This window comes from Octopus sinensis, linkage group LG17, assembly GCF_006345805.1.
Source record: "Octopus sinensis linkage group LG17, ASM634580v1, whole genome shotgun sequence".
NCBI classification, from domain to species: domain Eukaryota; kingdom Metazoa; phylum Mollusca; class Cephalopoda; order Octopoda; family Octopodidae; genus Octopus; species Octopus sinensis.
The window spans coordinates 7,775,851-7,796,491 of NC_043013.1; the positions used below are offsets into that span (position 1 = coordinate 7,775,851).

The window sequence follows — 20,641 nt, forward strand, 5'->3', positions numbered from 1 at the left end:
CATGTGGCTGGTAAGCAAGCTATTTACCACACAGCCACACGTGCGCCTATGGCTACAAATTCTAATGTATGACCTGCTATATTTTCTTGAAGTGCATCGACTGTAACAAGAGATAGCAGTGAAATCATTTTGAATGGAAGTGTTTGTTAGTGGCTGACATTCCACTGCAAAGCACACTAAAAATCTTGTCATCATCAACAAACTATGGATATGTGTTTACAGCAGTGTCAGTGTTATTATCAAATGAATGGAGTAGTTGGTCACAAAATGTAGTTTATTTACCTTTTAGCATTTAAACCAGCACGTAAAAAGCACCATCCGATCGTGGCCATTGCCAGCCTCGCCTGGCCCCCGTACCTGTGGCACGTAAAAAGTACCATCCGTCCATGGCACGTAAAAAGCACCATCCGTCCGTGGATATTTGCCAGCTCCGTCTGGCACCTGTGCGGGTGGCACGTAAAATGCACCCACTACACTCACGGAGTGGTTGGCGTTAGGAAGGGCATCCAGCCGTAGAAACACTGCCAGATCAGACTGGGCCTGATGCAGCCTTCTGGCTTCACAGACCCCAGTTGAACCGTCCAACCCATGCTAGCATGGAAAGCGGACGCTAAATGATGATGATGATGATGATGATAACTGGCCCAAGTATTCTGCCTGTTTTATGTCCAAACTGGTCAAATCCAGGCTCTCGCACCTATCTTACAATATCATTCTAAAAATAAACCATCCTATCAGTGAAATTACAAAAGCTCCAAGATAAAGCATGACTAATTGAAAACAATGTGAATAAATCAGCATTACATTTGACAGGGAAATCTGAGTGCTTGAAGGGTTAAATTTCAGCTTAGTATAAATGCTTCTATTCTACATCTGATCATTTCCGTTTTCTGGTCAGCTCTTTTACTCTTTTACTTGTTTCAGTCATTTGACGGCGGCCATGCTGGAGCACCGCCTTTAATCGAGCAACTCGACCCGGGACTTATTCTTTGTAAGCCCAGTACTTATTCTATCGGTCTCTTTTGCCGAACCGCTAAGTGACGGGGACATAAACACACCAGCATCGGTTGTCAAGCAATACTAGGGGGACAAACACAGACACACACACACACACACACATATATATATATATATATATATACACATATATACAACGGGCGTCTTTCAGTTTCCGTCTACCAAATCCACTCACAAGGCTTTGGTCGGCCCGAGGCTATAGTAGAAAACACTTGCCCAAGGTGTCACGCAGTGGGACTGAACCCGGAAGAATGTGGTTGGTAAGCAAGCTACTTAGCACACAGCCACTCCTGCTAAATATAAACCTGTTCATTCTCTTTCTCACTGACTCTTTGAACATCTCTTTCATAATCTTTGGTATGGAATCGTATTATGGACATTGTTTATCCCTTTAGCATTCAGATTACTCTGTTAAATGTAATGCTTATCTAGTCACATTGCTTTGAATTAATCATGCATTATCTCATGGCTTTGAGATTTCAATAATGTGATTGTTTATTTTTAGAATGACATTGTAGGGTAGGCATGAGAGGCTGGATCTGGCCAGTTTGAACTTAAAGCCAGAAGAATATTTTGGCCTGAGATGGTCTGTTTAAATGCTAAAGGGTTATATATCCTGATACATGACAGACAACAAGACAAAATCTCTCTATGTATTTATTGGTTTCAGAAATCTGACTAATTCCTCTTCTGATTTTAGCAACCTGACAAAATTCTCTTCCAATTTGAGCAATCTGACATACTTTTTGGTGAAAAGTATGCCAGATTATTCGGACACAGCTTACTTTGGGTAAAGCTGTGCTGATTCTATGAGATGAAAGAAAATATGTTCATGTGATTCTTGATGTTTATATTTTGATCAATTTGATAAATTTAATCAATGTAAGGGAAGCGTGTTTATAGCACCTTCCGAAAATAAGTTTTATGCCATCATTCCTCTAATCTTGTTGAATACTTGGCTTTAGTATTAATATAAGGGTTTTCAAAATGTCTAGCTAAGTTATGGGACAGTGTGCAAATGTCCTGATTTGGATTTAGATTATTTCGGAGTTAAAACCAAATTTGTGGAATAAAAGTTGCTATCATTCAGAAATGGGAAACTTACTAACAAATGTCAAATAGATATAGATGTATGCCCATGCATGGACAGTGTAGAAAATGATAAGATTTAATCATTTTGATAGCAGTGGCATCTAAGACAGCAAGCTGGTAGAATTGTTAGTACACCAGGCAAAATGCTTAGCGACATTTCATCCAACTTTATGTACTGAGTTCAGATTCCACCAAGGTCGGCTTTGCCCTTCATCCTTTCAGGGTCAATAAAATAAGCACCGGTTGAGTACTGGGTCAGTGTTATCAACTTACCCGCTTCCATAAAACTTACTGGCCTTGTGCCAAAATTTGAAACTAATATCAATGGCATCTCCTCATTTTGGGTTTCATGTGCTTTATATATTTACTTAGGCTGCAGGCGTGATTTTTGTGTTTAAATAGTTCATTTCCCAACTACGTGGTTTTAGGTTCAGTCCCACTGTGTGGTACATTGGGCAAGTGTCTTCTTGAGTTGCAAGCCAACCAAAGCCCTTTATTGGGTTTGGTTACCAGAAACTGAAAAATGCCTATCATGTATGTATACGTGTGTGTATATCATCATCATTTACCGTCTGCTTTCCATGATGGCATGGGTTAGACGGTTTGAATGGAACTGGTAAGCCAGAGAGCTGCACCAGGTTCCAGTCTGATTTGACATGGTTTCTATGGCTGGATGCCCTTCCTAACACCAACCACTCCAAGTGTGTAATGGGTGCTTTTTACATTCCACCAACATACATACACACACACACACACATACTAGAACAGAACAATCAGAAGTTGTTTTGGTCAGAGGGGTAGGGTACAGACTGTTCCAACTATCTGAGTGTAGTGGAGCAGACCATACTATGCAGCACTGCTTTGTCTGCCCTTTACTAATGCAAGTATTGCAGTTCAAAAGACCCTGCAGAGTTCAGTAGAAATGTTTAAAAAAATTTTTAAGGGCGGGGGGACCGTGTCAAGAAATGGTAAACTGTCATGTAACTATTATAATTCAAAGAATCAAAAAAACATCGGATAATCTCTTAAGAACAAACAGTTTGTGGGTTTATTAAATACATTGGGATGAGGACGTATTTGATTGTATTTATGTAGCTTGTATCAATTGTTATTCAGTATGATACAAACAACTTCAATAAAAAATATCCCTTGGCATTTAATTTTTGCATCAAAATTACTCTATTTTTGAAATTTGTGGTTATGACTGGTGCCATCTGAATACAATTCGATTATAGCTCTCACCTTTCAAAATTCTACACTTTTATCTGAATATTTTTATTTTACAAAAATTAGCTTATTAGGCGCAGGAGTGGTTGTGTGGTAAGTAGCTTGCTAACCAGCCACATGGTTCCGGATTCAGTCCCACTGCGTGGCATCTTGGGCAAGTGTCTTCTGCTATAGCCCCAGGCCAACCAATGCCTTGTGAGTGGATTTGGTAGACGGAAACTGAAAGAAGCCTGTCGTATATATGCATATATATGCGTGTGTTTGTGTGTCTGTGTTTGTCTCCCGGGCATTGCTTGACAACCAATGCTGGTGTGTTTACATCCCCGTCACTTAGCGGTTCGGCAAAAGAGACCGATAGAATAAGTACTGGGCTTACAAAGAATAAGTCCCGGGGTCGATTTGCTCGACTAAAGGCGATGCTGCAGCATGGCTGCAGTCAAAAAACTGAAACAAGTAAAAGAGTAAAGAGTTATTATTACTTCTGTTACTTATATTCATGCCTTGAGTAAGAAGTCCAGCTTTGCTATCTCTATGCACTGCTTTTTTTTTTTTTAGAGCTTGTCATTTGATAAATGCTACACCTACCGTCTTTTATATCAGAAAACTTCTTAACATCTTTTCATATTCAACCCTAACATATTTACAAAGCTCTTTTCCTGCTTTTTTGTCCTTGTCCACTCTTTTCCTTTTCCTGTTATAATCTGTCAGTGTATCAAATGCTCACTCTGCCACTGACTTAGCTGCAACCAGGATGTCTGCTCTATTCACAGAACTGATGTCTGAGACTTGCAGTAATGTTAAATTCTTACAGATGCATCCTCTTGCTGCTAGTTCCCTGTTTGTGCACATATCTGCCTCTCTACATCTGCACTGCGAAATTTGACCTTTTACATGAATGTTGTCAGTATTCATACTCTCTCACTTTTCGCTTACTGCATTCTTCAAATGTGTTGCTGTTAGAGGCATGTCTTCTACTACCATTAATATTATTGTTGTCGTCGTTGTTGTTGTTGTTATTTATATATTAGAAAGGTGGCAAGCTGGCAGAATCGTCAGCACGCCGGGCGAAATGCTTAGCGGTATTTCATTTGCCGTTACATTCTGAGTTCAAATTCCGCTTAGGTCGACTTTGCCTTTCATCCTTTCGGGGGGTCGATAAATTAAGTACCAGTTATGCACTGGGGTCGATGTAATCGACTTAATCCATTTGTCTGTCCTTGTTTGTCCCCTCTGTGTTTAGCCCCTTGTGGGTAGTACAGAAATAGGTATTTCGTCTGCCACTACATTGGATTCAAATTCCACCAAGCTCAACTTTGTCTTTCATTCTTTCAGGGTCAATGAAATAAGTACCAGTTATGTACTAGGGTTGATGTAATCGACTAGCCCCCTTCCCCACAAAATTTTCAAGGCCTTGTGCCTAGAGTAGAAATAATTATTTATATAAGAGTGTGATGGAAAACACACTCCTTACCTGAAATTGTCGACAGGTGTACACATGCTTGTGCACACCCACACACACACACACACATATATTCTTGGCATCATAAGAATTCGATTTTTGCTCTCCAAAATGGTTTTTCAGCCTAATAATTTACAAGCTATTATGTATAGATTTATGTACGTGTTTCAAGATGTATTGTTTTTACCAAAAAAGAATTTCTATGTGTGTGTGACTTTGTCTGTGTTTGTCTCCATAGCACTGCTTGACAACTGGTGTTGGTATGCTTATGTCCCCATAAATTAGCAGTTCAGCAAAAAAAAAAGTCCAATAGAATGAATTACAGGCTTTAAAAAAAACAGTCCTGGGGTTGGTCCAGTCGACTAAAGACAGTGCCCCAGCATGGCCACAGTCTAATGACTGAAACAAATAAAAGATATATATATAATATAGGTGTAGGAGTGGCTGTATGGTAAGTAGCTTGCTTACCAACCACATGGTTCCAAGTTCAGTCCCACTGCGTGGCACCTTGGGCAAGTGTCTTCTACTATAGCCTCGGGCCAACGAAAGCCTTGTGAGTGGATTTGGTAGATGGAAACTGAAAGAAGCCCATCGTATATATGTGTATATATATGTGTGTGTATATGTTTGTGTGTGTTTGTCCCCCCAACATCACTTGACAACCAATGCTGGTGTGTTTATGTCCCCGTAACTTAGCAGTTCAGCAAAAGAGAATGATAGAATAAGTACTAGGCTTACAAAGAATAAGTCCTGGGGTCGATTTGCTCAACTAAAGGCAGTGCTCCAGCATGGCCACAGTCAAATGACTGAAACAAGTAAAAGACATTATATATATATAGGCACAGGAGTGGCTGTGTGGTGAGTAGCTTGCTTACCAACAATATGGTTCCATGTTCAGTCCCACTGCGTGGCACCTTGGGCAAGTGTCTTCTACTCTCGCCTCGGGCCAACGAAAGCCTTGTGAGTGGATTTGGTAGATGGAAACTGAAAGAAGCCCATCGTATATATGTGTATATATATGTGTGTGTATATGTTTGTGTGTGTTTGTCCCCCCAACATCACTTGACAACCAATGCTGGTGTGTTTATGTCCCCGTAACTTAGCAGTTCAGCAAAAGAGACCGATAGAATAAGTACTAGACTTATAAACAACTAAAAGAATATTTGTGTGTGTTTATGTGCTTTATCCTGTTTGTATATGAATCATTACTGTGGTAGTGGTTGTTTTCCTTGTGTATTTTTGCTTTTTTTTGTTTATTCTTCAGTTACATAACATCCTATTTCAACATTTCAACAAATGGCTCTTATTAATAACATTAGATGTTACTAACTGCAGGAGAAGGCATATCGCTGGTAAAAACTCTGTGAACAAAATTTTTGTCTAAGACGCAGCGAGGATGGCCATCTGTATAAACAGTATGGTGGTGGTGCTGGTGGTTGTGGTGGCGGTGGGGAAATGGTTTTGCAGCTGCCTTGTGCATGCTGCTGTTGATTGTGGTTCTAATGCTCTTGTATCAATCTATTTTGGTGCTAACATTGGTTACAGTTAGCTCTGGATTATAGGAATCGTTTCATATACCTGTATATGCATGCATGCATCTGTATGTGTGTGTGTGTGCGTTGACAAATCCTGGGATTCTGACACATGGTAAAACCGCTGTGAATAAGGTATTAATACCAATTGTGGATGTGTTTTGCTTAATGAATCATGTTATACGCACTTGCACTAAAATATCTGTCACAATGTATATAAATAAAACGTGTGTGTGCATGTATATATAGGCACAGGAGTGGCTGTGTGGTAAGTAGCTTGCTTACCAACCACATGGTCATGGGTTCTGTCCCACTGTGTGGCACCTTGGGCAAGTGTCTTCTACTATAGCCTTGGGCCAACCAAAGCCTTGTGAGTGGATTTGGTAGATGGAAACTGAAAAGAAGACCATCATATATATGTATATTTAAGGCGGCGATATGGCAAAAACGTTAGCGTGCCGGGCGAAATGCTTAGCCGTATTTCGTCTGTCGTTACGTTCTGAGTTCAAATTTCGCTGAGGTCGACTTTGCCTTTCATCCTCTCAGGGTCGATAAATAAAGTACCAGTTTCGCACTGGGGTCGATGTAATCGACTTAATCCGTTTGTCCGTCCTTGTTTGTCCCCTCTATGTTTAGCCCCTTGTGGGTAGTAAAGAAATGTATATGTGTGTTTGTGTGTCTGTGTTTGTCCCCCCAACATCGCTTGACAACTGATGCTGGTGTGTTTACGTACCCGTAACTTAGCGGTTCTGCAAAAGAGACCGATAGGATAAGTACTAGACTTACAAAGAATAAGTCCTTTGATTGCTGCAGTCAGATGACTGAAACAAATAAAAGGATGTTTGTGTGTGTGTGTGTGTGTGTGTGTGCTTTAACCTGTTTGTATCTGCATCATTACTGTGGTAGTGGTTGTTTTCCTTGTGTATTTTTCTAGGGTTTTTTTTTTGTTTCTTGTGTATTTTTGCTTTTTTTTGTTTATTCTTCAGTTACATAACATCCTATTTCAACATTTCAACAAATGGCTCTTATTAATAACATTAGATGTTACTAACTGCAGGAGAAGGCATATCACTGGTAAAAACTCTGTGAACAAAATTTTTGTCTAAGACGCAGCGAGGATGGCCATCTGTATAAACAGTATGGTGGTGGTACTGGTGATGGTGGGGAAATGGTTTTGCAGCTGCCTTGTGAATGCTGTTGTTGATTGTGGTTCTAATGCTCTTGTATCAATCTATTTTGGTGCTAACATTGGTTACAGTTAGTTCTGGATTATAGGAATCGTTTCATATACCTGTATGTGCATGCATGCATGTGTGTGTGTGTGTCTGCGCGTGTTGACAAATCCCAGGATTTGTCAACACACACACACACACACATGCACGTGGCGAGAAACAGAAGAAAATTTGAAGAAAGAAGGAAAATAATAATAATATCATCATCATCAAATTGGCACTGATTGAACAAATCCATGATCCACAGTATTTCAGATGTAACCTTCCCATCTTTTTAGGGGTATGTCGTAGTTTGGGATTTGGCTGCTACTTCTTGCAGCTTGAGTGACCACATAGACTGACTCCCTTGTTGGCTTGAATTATCAATCATTGTTCTGTGGGGTACATTAAGTTGCATATATTTAATTATCTCCAACCACTGCCAGGTATCAGACAGGAAGTTCCAATTTCATATCTGATAATAGACACAATTATATACAACAGATTCACTTGCTGTAACTGGCTCCTCAAGATCCTTCCTCTTTCTCTTCTACTCTCACTGCTACTTTTCATCTTCATTTATTCCTCATGACATAAGCAAATCTATAAATCTTAGCATAGGTTTTTATGGTTCAATAGCTGACTGACTGTCTTTGGCAAGGAACCTATTTAATTGTTGTGTCCAGAAATGTTTATTGGGCCACAAGTGTACTGTGTTGGCAGGTGAGAGAATGAGATCTATTTCAAACTATGTTTAAATATCACCAATTTTGACACTAACAGCAAAAAGGGAGATGTTTTTATTATAAAATTATGTGACCATAGCAATTTTGTTTTATAGGTACAGAGAGAGCTTTTCTCTCGCTGTACACACATGCAGTTGATCTGTTGTAACACTCTTGATAGCAAGTTAACAATCTATATTTCATAATAAACCCCAACAAGGTCCAGTCCTTGTTGTGTTGTATTGATTTGTGTACCTCAATGACCCTGAAAAATATGCTATGAACAAATAAGAAACTAAAAGATGGATAAGCATCACTTCGTTACAGTTATGATGTAATGTTCTCATTAGTCTATTAAAGAAATCTGCTGGAAACAGCTTTAATGAAGTGGTATTTATCCGTCTTTTTATTATTTATTTATTTGGGTTTTTTGTGTGTGTGTATAATTGTCAGGCAATGCTTCATGCAAACTATTATCTCTCTATATATAAATGGCAAAATGTCTGTCTGTCTGTGTGTGTGTGTGTGTATGTCCTTTATACAAATCCACAATTTTTCAGTTAGAGAGCTCGCACTTTCTATGGTCATTCAAAATCATCCAAGGGTGGTCGGGCACATCTTTACATTTCCCCAGTCACCCCCGCAAAGCCATTAAAAAATCAATAGAAGTGACTTTTTTGTGAATTTTCTATCCAAAACCCAATCAAAATGCCCGAAGCTTGATACACCAATTGAATGCCAGCCATCTGTATGTGATTGATCGGAGATTTGGACAGTACTCGCGTGTATGTGTGCACACATGCAGCTGTATATGCATGCATTAGCACTATTTTTGTAAAATCTCAGAAAAATATGACCCGGTGTTGCCGGGTCATAGTGCTAGTAATAATAATAATAATAATAATAATAATAATAATAACAATAATTGTCATTTGTAATGAATAGCCTCTTTATTGTTTATTTTTCAGTTCTTGGGTGAGAGCGAAGTCGATCAACCAAAGGGCATTGAAATCGTGAAGGATGTCATCAGAAAGATGAAGGTAATTCTACTTCACCAGTTTCTCGTCACTGTTGTCAAATCTTGTCCATGAAAGAAATTTATGAAGGAATTTAAATGAAGAAAATCCAAATGAACAAAAGATGGGTGGAAACTTACCAAAATATATTGTGCTTTGACATATTACATATTTATAGGTGGCAAATTAGCAGGGTCGTTAATGTGTCAGATGATGTGCCTTCCAGTATTTTTTATTCTGGTGTCTGAGGTCAATTGTGCCCATCTTTGTTTCAAAATCAATCTAGTACCCATCTTGAGTGGTGCACTGATAAAAATCAATAGTATCAAATGGAATGCTATGTGTAACTTGTTCTTATTCACTGCATTCTGAGTTCAGGTCCCTCTATAGGCTACTGAAAATGTGTGACCTAGTCATAAGGGTTTTTGAACTCATGATTTGCAAGATTGTGGTTTCAATTCCAGGACCGAGTAGTATGTTGTATTCTTGAACAAGGCACTTCATTTCATATTGCTCCAGTCCATTCAGCTGTAAGCAGGGACGTGCCGCCTGGGTAGGCAAGGTAGGCAGTGCCTCCTCTGAATAAAATAGATCGACAGTAACATTTTCCTTTTATGGCAAAATATGCATCGAATTCAATAAAATTATGAAGGTTACTGTTACTCTGATTACTATGCATAAAATGCAAAATATTTTACTTTTTTTATTGTTTGTTCCTTCTCAAGCCATGCCTGGCTCATAGGGCCAGTTTCCCGGTTTCCTTGGTGTATAGGTTCCCCACCTGAACAGGACGCCGGTCCTTCGCAGGTGAGCTGCAAGATGCAGGAGGAAAGAGTGAGAGATGGTTGTGGCGAAAGAGTCAGTAGAAGTTTGCCAATGCCTTCTGCCGGAGCCGCGTGGAGCTTAGGTGTTTCGCTCATAAACACACATCACCCGGTCTGAGATTCAAATCCTCGACCTTGAGTCCGCTGCTCTAACCACTAGACCATGTGCCTCTACTTTTTGTTGGTTAGGTAGGCATAATTCACCTCTGCCTTTCAATCTCAGTATTAAAACTACACATAGGACTGCTGTAGTACACATGCCGCATACATTCCTACAACAACATTTTCTTTACGTGCTATAAAGGCAGAAGTAAATCTGTCACACGCCTGTGTTTTGCTACATAAACATCACCAACTGCCTAACCTGAGTAATTACTGACAGCACATGCCTGGCTGTAAGTAAACCTGCAATGGACTGGCATCCCATTCAAAGGGTGTGTTGTGATCTCAGTTACTTATACACCATGGAAGCCAGGTAACCTGCCCTATGAGTCATAAGACTCGAGACAATAATGCCCATAGGTTGATGATGATAAGACCTAATTGATGTTTTGAAAATTTCTAGTTTTGTAACAATTCCAACAAAGCACTTTTCTCGTGACATTATCTCGGTAATTTCTAAACATCATTCTACTTTTGTATCTTTGATTTCCTGTTTACATTTCAAACAGAAAATTACAACTGGATTCACCGTTTACCGTCCAAGAGACCGCATATTGTTGTTCCTCATTGAAAATCACTATGCTACAATTCGGTTCCCCTTCAGCAATTCTAACAGACACACAATAGCATTCTGATTTTCTGTCTACCGTTCAATAAACTCTATTATTGTTTGGTTATCTAATCTACAATTCAATGGATACGTTGATACTTTGATCTCATTCCACAGTTCAAACAACAACAATAAATTTCTCTTTGATTCCACACCTACAGTTTGCCAAACCTCATGTCACTATTGATTCTTCATATTCAGCTCAACACGCACTTCGTGATTCTTTGATTCTGCTCCTGCAGTTTCTTAACCCCCAACCTCATTTTATTACTAAACTATTTTATATAAAGTTCAAAGGTGACCAAAACCCTGTGAGTGAATTTGGGAAACAAAAGCTGAAAGAAGCCCATCAGTTTGCATGCACGCATATATATATATATGAATTTTATCTCTAATTCATATTTTATATATTTATACTGTGAAATTTGATTTAATCCTAAATCTAATTTTTCCCTGGTGCCAGTAAGGTGACGTTGGTAATGATAACGCTCGAATGGTGCACTTTTACGTGCCACTGGCACGGAAGCCAGTTGGCTGCTCTGGCAATGATCACACTCAGATGGTGCTCTTGGCACCCAACTAGCACGGGCACAAGTGCCAGTAAGGCAACGCTGGTAACGATCATGCTCGAATGGTGGCCTCTAAGTGCCACTGGCACGGAAGCCGGTTAGCCGCTCTGTCAATGATCACACTCGTATGGTGCTCTTTGCACCCTGCTAGCACGGATGCCAGTCATCGAATTTGATTTCTTAACATACTTTATATTAGTCTCCAATTGTACTTGGACATATTTTAGATTGAATGTTAAAAAAAAAAAAAGAAAAAATTGCATGGCCAAACCACCAGGTCAGGTATTCTTTCAAATTTTCCTTCTCGCAAGACAAATACTTTATGCAATGTATGACCATGAGCTCTGAATATACCATTATCATCATTTAATGTCCTTGTTCTATGCTGGCAGAGACCGGACTGTTTGAAAGGATCTAATTGGTCCAAGGACTGCATCATGCTCTTTGTATCTGCTTTGGCATGTTTACTATGGCTGTAAGCCCTTCCTAATGCCAAATATGTGTGTGTGTGTGTTGATATCAAATGATACAGGTTGGCTCGAAATTCAAACTACTCCTTTTACTCTTTTACTTGTTTCAATCATTTGACTGTGGCCATGCTGGAGCACCACCTTTAGTCGAGCGAATCAACCCCAGGACTTATTCTTTGTAAGCCTTCTACTTATTCTATCGCTCTCTTTTGCCGAACCGCTAAGTTACGGGGACGTAAACACATCACCATTGGTTGTCAAGCGATGTTGGGAGGACAAACATATACACACACACACATACATATATATGACTGGCTTCCTTCAGTTTCTGTCTACCAAATCCACTCACAAGGCTTTGGTCGGCCTGAGGCTATAGTAGAAGACACTTGCCCAAGATGCCTCGCAGTGGGAATGAACCCGGAACCATGTGGTTGGTAAGCAAGCTACTTCCCACACAGCCACTCCTGCACCTATATTTAATTTATTTTGATGTATTAAGTGTAAGTGTAGAATCAAAGAATATTATGATGTATGTTGAACTATATAATATATCGTTTATTTGTAGGTGCACTCCTGCACCTACTATTTAATTTATTTTGATGTATTAAATGGGAGAGCTGATTCTGGGCCACCCTGTAGTTGTAAATGAGTGTCACTGTCATACAAGTTGTGTCATTCATTTCCAATATTCTGTGAAGGCGGCGAGCTGGCAGAATCGTTAGCACGCCGGGCGAAATGCTTTGTGGTATTTCATCCGCCGCTGCATTCTGAGTTCAAATTCCGCCGAGGTCAACTTTGCCTTTCATGCTTTCGGAGTCGATAAATTAAGTACCAGTTATGCACTGGGGTCGATGTAATTGACTTAATCCGTTTGTCTGTCCTTGTTTGTGCCCTCTGTGTTTAGCCCCTTGTGGGTAGTAAAGAGATATATGATATCCTGTGAAAACATGATCTGGCCACAGGGCAATATTACCTTGCTCAGCAACTGGTAAGTGTTGTTGATAGGAAGGACATCTGGCCATAGAAAATCTCCCTCAACAAACACCATCCAACCCATGCAAACATGTAAAACGGTCGTTTCCCATTGCTCTAGTCTGTTCCTCTGTAACTGAGTTTCCCCCCATGATCGAATGGCATCCCATTCAGGGGTCAAGTTCTCAATCACTAATATGCCATAGAAACCATGTAGCTGTTGAGTCCCAGGACTCAAGATAATGCTCAGTTCACTTGCCAAAACTTGTGGCTGTGTAGTAAGAAGCTTGCTTCCCAATCACATGGTTCCAGGTTCAGTTCCACTGTGTGGCACCTTGAGCAAGTGTCTTCTACCACAGCCTCAAACCAACCAAAATCTTGTGTGTAGATTTGGTAGACGGAAACTGAAAGAAGGCCATCATATGTGTGTATTTGTGTGTGTCTTTGTGTCTGTTTCCCCACCACCACACTGCTTCACAACCAGTGTTGGTATGTTTACATCCCTATAACTTAGTGGTTCAGCAAAAGAGACCAATGTAAGTACCGGGCTTCAAAAAATAAGTAGTGGGGGTCGATTTTGTTCAACTAAAATTCTTCAAGACAGTGCCTCATCATGGTCACAGTCTAATGACTTAAACAAATAAACGATATATTATACAGTTCAATATGCATCATATTGTTCTTTGATTCTACACCTAGTTTACCAAACCTCACATTACTATTAATTCTTCATTTGCAGTTCAATACATTACCGTTATTTGTTTTTTGATTCCTCGTCTACAGTTAGACACTGTGTTGTTTTATTGTTTTGTTTTCTCATCTTCAGTTCAACAAACACATTAAGAAGGCAGAAGGTCAGAAACCCCCCAAAGTAGAACTTACAATATCAGTCGATGGAGTTACTATACTGGACCCCAAAACAAAGGTATTTTTCTTATATTGCTCACTAGAACTTTCTAACAATAGAAGCTATTTTGCAATCTACCTTTTAAAAACATAGACACATGGTTGACATATTGGGTTGTCTGGAAAGTTTGTGCCGATTTATTGTAGCTTCCCTTTCGGCTTATTTTAGAACATGGTTGAGTCCATAAAATAGGATTTGACTACACCTTCATTTAGAGCACAGTTTAGAGCTATCTTTTCGTGGAAGAAGGTTTATGTTCCTATAACCTGTGTTAATTCTGTAACCCTTTAAAATGGAAGATAAGAAAGTTCATTTTCGGCACTTGATGCTTTGGGAACCAGACAAAAATTGCTGCAGCTTGGCTAGGATGTGTTACCCCACCATCCATATTCACCAGATATTGCTCCTTCGGATTTCCACTTATTCAGGTCTCTGCAGAATAGTCTTAATGGTAAAAATTTCAATTCCTTGGATGACATAAAAAGATACCTTGATGAATTATTTGCCATGAAACCACCTCAGTTCTGGGAAGAGGGTATTTTCAAGTTAAAGGCAAGATGGAGACTCATTGTGCAACAAAATGGTTCATATTTGGTTGATTAAAAATGTAATGGCAAGTATTTATTGATCTTTTTCTTTCCTTTAAAAATCGGCAGAAACTTTCCAGACAACCCAATACATTAACCGAAAAAAATGCAGTCTGTTCAAAAACACAGTGTTATTGTTTAGTCCCAAGTTGTTCTCCCTTTGACCATTCCATCTGTTTTTTAATGGGAACTGAAAAAAGCTTGTTGTGTACATCTTTGTTTTGACATTGAGTGATTTTTACAAATGAATGGCATTTGTTTCCAACATTCTACAAAAATACGTCTGACGATGGGAAGAGTATTACCTTATTTGGAAATAAGTGGGGATTGACAACATGAAGAACATCAAGTCATAGAACATCTCCCTTGGTAAACTCTGTCCTACACATGCAAGCATGTAAAAGTGGATGTTAAAACAATGACAATGGTGTATCTAATTAAACAGTACATTATCCCTTTTGATACGAGCCTGTCAAAAACTGCCCTTGGTCCTTTGATGCAAACTTCCTGTTTTAAAGTAATATTAATTAAAACTTTCCACTAAAATTTCATGTTAATTATGATTACAAAAACCCAATAAATATTGAAAAAGTTATCTTACTAATTTCATTAGTTTCAAAATAAATTGAAGCAAAGGCTGTGTTTTTCAACAGAAATATGGTAACAAAAGGATTATCATATGTTTTTTTTTTTTTTATTTTAACCCGTTAGCATTCAGATTAATTTATCAAATTTAATGCTTATTTATCTACATTTTAAAAAATGAATCATGTGGTGTGTTGTAGCTTCAAGATTTTGAAGATGTGTTTGTTTATTTTTAGAATGGCACATTGTAGGATAGATATGCAGGTGGCACCTAAAAAGCACCCACTACACTCACGGAGTGGTTGGTGTTAGGAAGGGCATCCAGCTGTAGAAACATTGCCAGATAAGACTGGAGCCTGGTGCAGCCACCTGGCTTCCCAGACCCCAGTTGAACCGTCCAACCCATGCTAGCATGGAGAACGGACGTTAAACGATGATGATGATGATGATGATGATATGAGAGGCTGGATCTGGCCTGTTTCAACATAAAACTGGTAGAATATTTGGGTTGGATATAGCTGGCTCAACCCTTTAGGGTTCGCATTATTCTGCCAAAATTAATGCTTCTTCATCCACATTGTTTTGAATTAATCATTCATTAATCTTGTAGCTATGAGATTTTGATGAGGTAGCTCTTAATTTTTAAAATAATATTGTAGGGTTGGTGTGAGAGACCAGATCTGGCCAGTTTGAACTAAAACAGGCAGAATGCTTTTGGCCGGATATGGCCGGTTTAAATGCTAAAGGGTTTATGATTTAAGGGGTATTTGGTTGTTCTTTCTAGCTGATCTAGCCAGGCTTCATTGTTGACTTGTTTGTGTGTATTGTAGTATACAGCATTGCAGTATATAGCACTGATCAACTGAAAAGAGTTTCCAGCCTTTTTACGAGCAAATTAATTAGAGTCGGTGTAACTTCTTACTGTTTGTATTTTGCTTTGTTATAGTCTGGCACTAACGACGGGAGCTGAGCAATTCAACACAGCCGAGAGACTGCATAGTTGTGTTGATTGATTTAATGTTTAATATGTCTGTATTGTAATTAGTAAAGATGGTGGTATATTGGTAAAACAAACAACAAAAAAAAACATTAAAGTAATGACATGAATAATTAATAACATTTATATTTACATCCTGAAAGTGTCGAAGCTTTGTGATGTGAAATAAATCATTTAAAGGAGCATCTCAAAGTGGATGTGGATATAAATAACAGTATGTAATATATTGAGTTTAAGAAGAACTTCAGGTTGAAACTTTAGTGTAGTGGGTAGCACATTTGTCATTGTCATAGGAGTTGCCGGTTCAAATCCCACCAGCAGCCTTTCACTTTTTTTTTATTTTCATTTTTTTTTACATCAAAACATCTTTTAACAGAATATATTGTATGCTTTTATTTGTAGTTGTAACCATTTTGAGTCTCACTTTTAGGATTTACTAGCAGTATTATTGCCCAGCGTTGCTCAGGTTTGTTTCAACCCTTTAGAATTGGAATTTTTGAAAAGTAAAAATTTTGCATTATGTACCTTGTTATTCTCTTTAAGTGAACATTTTTCTGGTTGAAATATGCCGAAAAATGGCAACACAGCAGTCAAAAATCGTAAAAAATAGGGATTTTCATAGAAAAAAAGCACCTTTTTTATGTAAATAATTTTTGGTGTTAACATGGTCCAATTTGAATTTTTTCTTCTATGGAAGGAAGAGCAAGCCTTCTTCTATCATACTCTCAATTTTGGTCAACTTGCGCCGCAGGGTCTTGGAGGAGATAGTGTTAGTTGAAGGCTACCAAACTTGCCACACATACACACACAGACAACTTCAGTTTTATATATAGAGAGATTTCAGATTTTCTCAATGGTTCTTCGATGTAAACAAATTTACTTTATCACTTTTGATTGAATGAAAGGGAGATCAAAGGTTCTTTTAGTGTAATGGTTAGCATGTCTGTCATGGATACAAAAGATGCAAGTTCAAGTCTCACTGGCAGCCACAAACCCTTTTTTAACCCCCACCCCCATCTAAAGGTTTTTTGTTTGTTTTTACCCAATATATTACTGTTATTTACAGATGCATCAATTTTGAAACTTATCCTCAAACTGAAAGATTTAATTTTGAACCTCTATGTGTGAGTTCAAACAGCACAAACATTCAACTTATCCTATCATTCTTCCAGGATTGGTAGACTTAATCTGTCACCCATTTCAGTGCCATCATCTGGCCATTGGGTCCCTATGGCAGAATCCACTCTCTTGCAAGTATTTGGGACCAGGCCTCTCTTTTGTATGATAGCAGACTGTGATATAAGAAAGATTTGATCTCTATTTTTTCAGGGGACCAAGTGACCATGTAGAGCTTTCTCAATAGTTTTTCAGCTACTATGTAGAATATAATGTAATTTAATCAATAGCCTGTTCATCATCATTTCTTGTACTTTGTCAAGAGACATTAATATTGTAATTAATATCACGCATTCGTCATTGAAATGTTCTGACCTTCTTTTGTTTTCTTTCGTTTCTAGATCATCTTACACCAGAATCCTCTACATCGTATATCCTACTGCGCCGATGACAAATCAGATAAACGAATGTTCACATTCATTGCCAAAGCCGCTGATTCTAATAAACATTTTTGCTATGTATTTGACAGTGAAAAATGTGTAAGTCTGAAAATTTGTGACAAATTTCTACCAAAGCACAACATTACCTCCATTAACCATTTTGATAACAAACTATCTAAAATCACTTATTGTTTTATGGCCCCAAAACCATTCAAAGATCATCCAGTAGAACTTGGATGGTCAGTAGAACACACTATGGCTGTGTGGTTAAGAAATTTGCTTCCCAGCCACATGGTTTTCAGTTCAATCCCATTGTATGGTTCCTTGGGTAAATGTCCTCTGCCATAGCCCCAAACTGATCAAAGCCTTGTGAATGGATTTGGTAGGTAGAAAATGAAAGAAGTCTGTCTTTCTGGCCCCTGTGCCAGTGGCACGTAAAAAACACCATCCGATCGTGGCCGTTGCCAGCCTCGCCTGGCCCCCGTGCCGGTGGCACGTAAAAAGCACCATCCGTCTGTGGCCGTTTGCCAGCTCCATCTGGCACCTGTGCGGGTGGCACGTAAAAAGCACCCACTACACTCACAGAGTGGTTGGCGTTAGGAAGGGCATCCAGCCATAGAAACACTGCCAGATCAGACTGGACTTGATGCAGTTGAACCGTCCAACCCATGCTAGCATGGAAAGCGGACGCTAAATGATGATGATGATGATATATATATATATGTATATATTTATAAATATATATTGTATTAAGGCTTGTTTTTTATGTTTAGTTATAATAAAAACACTTTTACATTACCTGAAAGGTTCCTTTATACTTCTGTAGAATACAAATTTATTCTTAAACAAAAATGTTGACAGTGACTTTGAAGTTTTGGCCTGTTAAGCCAAAGTCACTGTCAACAACATTCTTGTTTAAGAATAAACTATATATATGTGTATATCATCATTTAACATCCATTTTTCAAGCTGGCATAGTTCACATAGTTTGACAGGAACTGACCAGCTGAAGGGCTGTTCAGGCTGACTCCACGTCTAATTTAGAATGGTTTCTATGGCTGGATGCCCTTCCTAACGCCAGCCATTTTACAGAGTGTACTGGGTGCTTTTATGCAGCACAGGTACAGGTGCTTTTTACACAGCACCAGCTCTTATGAATCCACAAGATTAGGGATGCCCAACTGGAGTGGGTTTTGCAAGGACAACCGTGCTCTTACCTAGCTTGACATGTCTTTACAAGCACAGCAAACCACCAGGAATCTCTGTCCCCTGTCATTCCCTCTGTGAGTCCCAATGTTTATAGGTCCTTTCTCACCACTTCATCCCACATCTTCCTGGGTCTACCCCTTCCACATGTCCCCCGCTACAATTAAAGATAAGCACCTCTTGATGCAACTGTCTTTCTTTATGGATGGAAGCACTCCTTCGGTTACGACGACGAGGGTTCCGGTTGATCCAAATCAACGGAACAGCCTGCTCGTGAAATTAACGTGTAAGTGGCTGAGCACTCCACAGACACGTGTACCCTTAACGTAGTTCTCGGGGATATTCAGCGTGACACAGAGAGTGACAAGGCCGGCCCTTTGAAATACAGGTACAACAGAAACAGGAAGTAAGAGTGAGAGAAAGTTGTGGTGAAAGAATACAGCAGGGATCACCACCATCCCCTGCCGGAGCCTCGTGGAGCTTTAGGTGTTTTCGCTCAATAAACACTCACAACACCCGGTCTGGGAATCAAAACCGCGAGTCCGCTGCCCTAACCACTGGGCCATTATGCCTCCACGGTCTTTGTTTATATGCATTACATGGCCATACCAGAACAGTCTTCTTTCTTGCACACCATCGATTAACATCCATCTTCCATGCTGGCATGGGTTAGACAGTTCGATGAACTGTCAAGTCAAAGGATTGACTTGTGCTTTGGCACAATTTTCTGCAGCTAGATGCCCTTCCTAATGCAAAGTACTTGCAAAACAAGACCATCTCAACTGAGTAGGGTATAGAATTGAAGGAGGTGAAAGCATGATAGAGAGACATATATACGATGGGCTTCTTTCAGTTTCCGTCTGCCAAATCCACTCACAAGGCTTTAGTTGGCCCGAGGCTATAGTAGAAGACACTTGCCCAAGGTGCCATGCAGTGGGACTGAACCTGGAACCAGGTGGAAGGTAAGCAAGCTACTTACCACACAGCCACTCCTGCGCCTAGTATTAAAAATCATTTTGTTTTTCCAATGTCAATACTTCCCTACCTTTCCCCTCTACCTTTTCTCTTGAACTTCATTTTCTTAGACTTTGTTCAATTGTTAGAACAACCAAAATTATCCTGGAACTGTGTACAAAGATAACATTTTCATGTAATGTCTTTTTTTTTCTTTTGTTTATACATGGGTTAGATGGGTTTACAAATCAGGATTTGTGTGTGGTAGAAATTCTATGTGTGTTTGTGTGAGTCGTCTGTGTGTGAGCGTGTGTAGTAGGATTTGTGTGTGTTGGTGTATATGTCGCTGTGAGAGGTCAGTCACAAGTCAGCAGCTGTAGTGAAAGGTGTATGAATGTGTGACTGTATGTGTGTGTGTTAGCATGTGTGCGCATGTATACCATCATTATCATATATATATATGTATATGTCTGTGTGCAGTTGCATTTGTCCCCCAGCACTGCTTGACGACCAGTGTTGGTTCATTCACAACCGTGTAACAAAGTGGTTCAGCAAAAGAGACTGATAGAGTAAGGGAATAAGTATCAGGTTTAAAAACAGAAAAGGAGTTCTGGGATCAATTTGTTTGAGTAAAAACCTTCAAGGTGGTACTCCAGCATGGTCACAGTCCAAAGCAAATACAAAGTAGTGAATCGACCATACATTTATTACGTTGAACCCAGTGCTTAGCGGCATCTCTTCCAGCTTCTTATGTTCCCGGTTCAAATCTTGTCAAAGTCGATATTGCCATTCATCCTTTTAGGGTGAAATAAGTAGGGTGGAACAAGAAGTCGAACACTGGGGTGGATATAATCAACTATCCTGTTCCCTTAAATTGCTGATTTTGTCTTAGAAGCCATTATTTTTAAGTATGAAGTGTTGGCAATATCAGAGTAGTGCAATTGAGAAAGACAGACAGACCAG

General features: G+C 39.3%; 1 protein-coding gene across 7 annotated transcripts in view; it reads left to right on the forward strand.

Moving 5' to 3' along the window:
• The window catches only part of LOC115220978 (PTB domain-containing engulfment adapter protein 1), a 246,285-nt gene that overhangs the window by 209,806 nt on the left and 15,838 nt on the right, over positions 1–20,641 (forward strand). For all 7 annotated transcript variants that reach the window (XM_029791192.2, XM_029791194.2, XM_029791191.2 and 4 more), the window contains 3 exons: positions 9,232–9,303; positions 13,713–13,811; positions 17,480–17,617. In XM_029791192.2, coding sequence (XP_029647052.1) covers positions 9,232–9,303; positions 13,713–13,811; positions 17,480–17,617 — 309 coding nt within the window. The remainder of the gene's footprint in view (positions 1–9,231; positions 9,304–13,712; positions 13,812–17,479; positions 17,618–20,641) is intronic.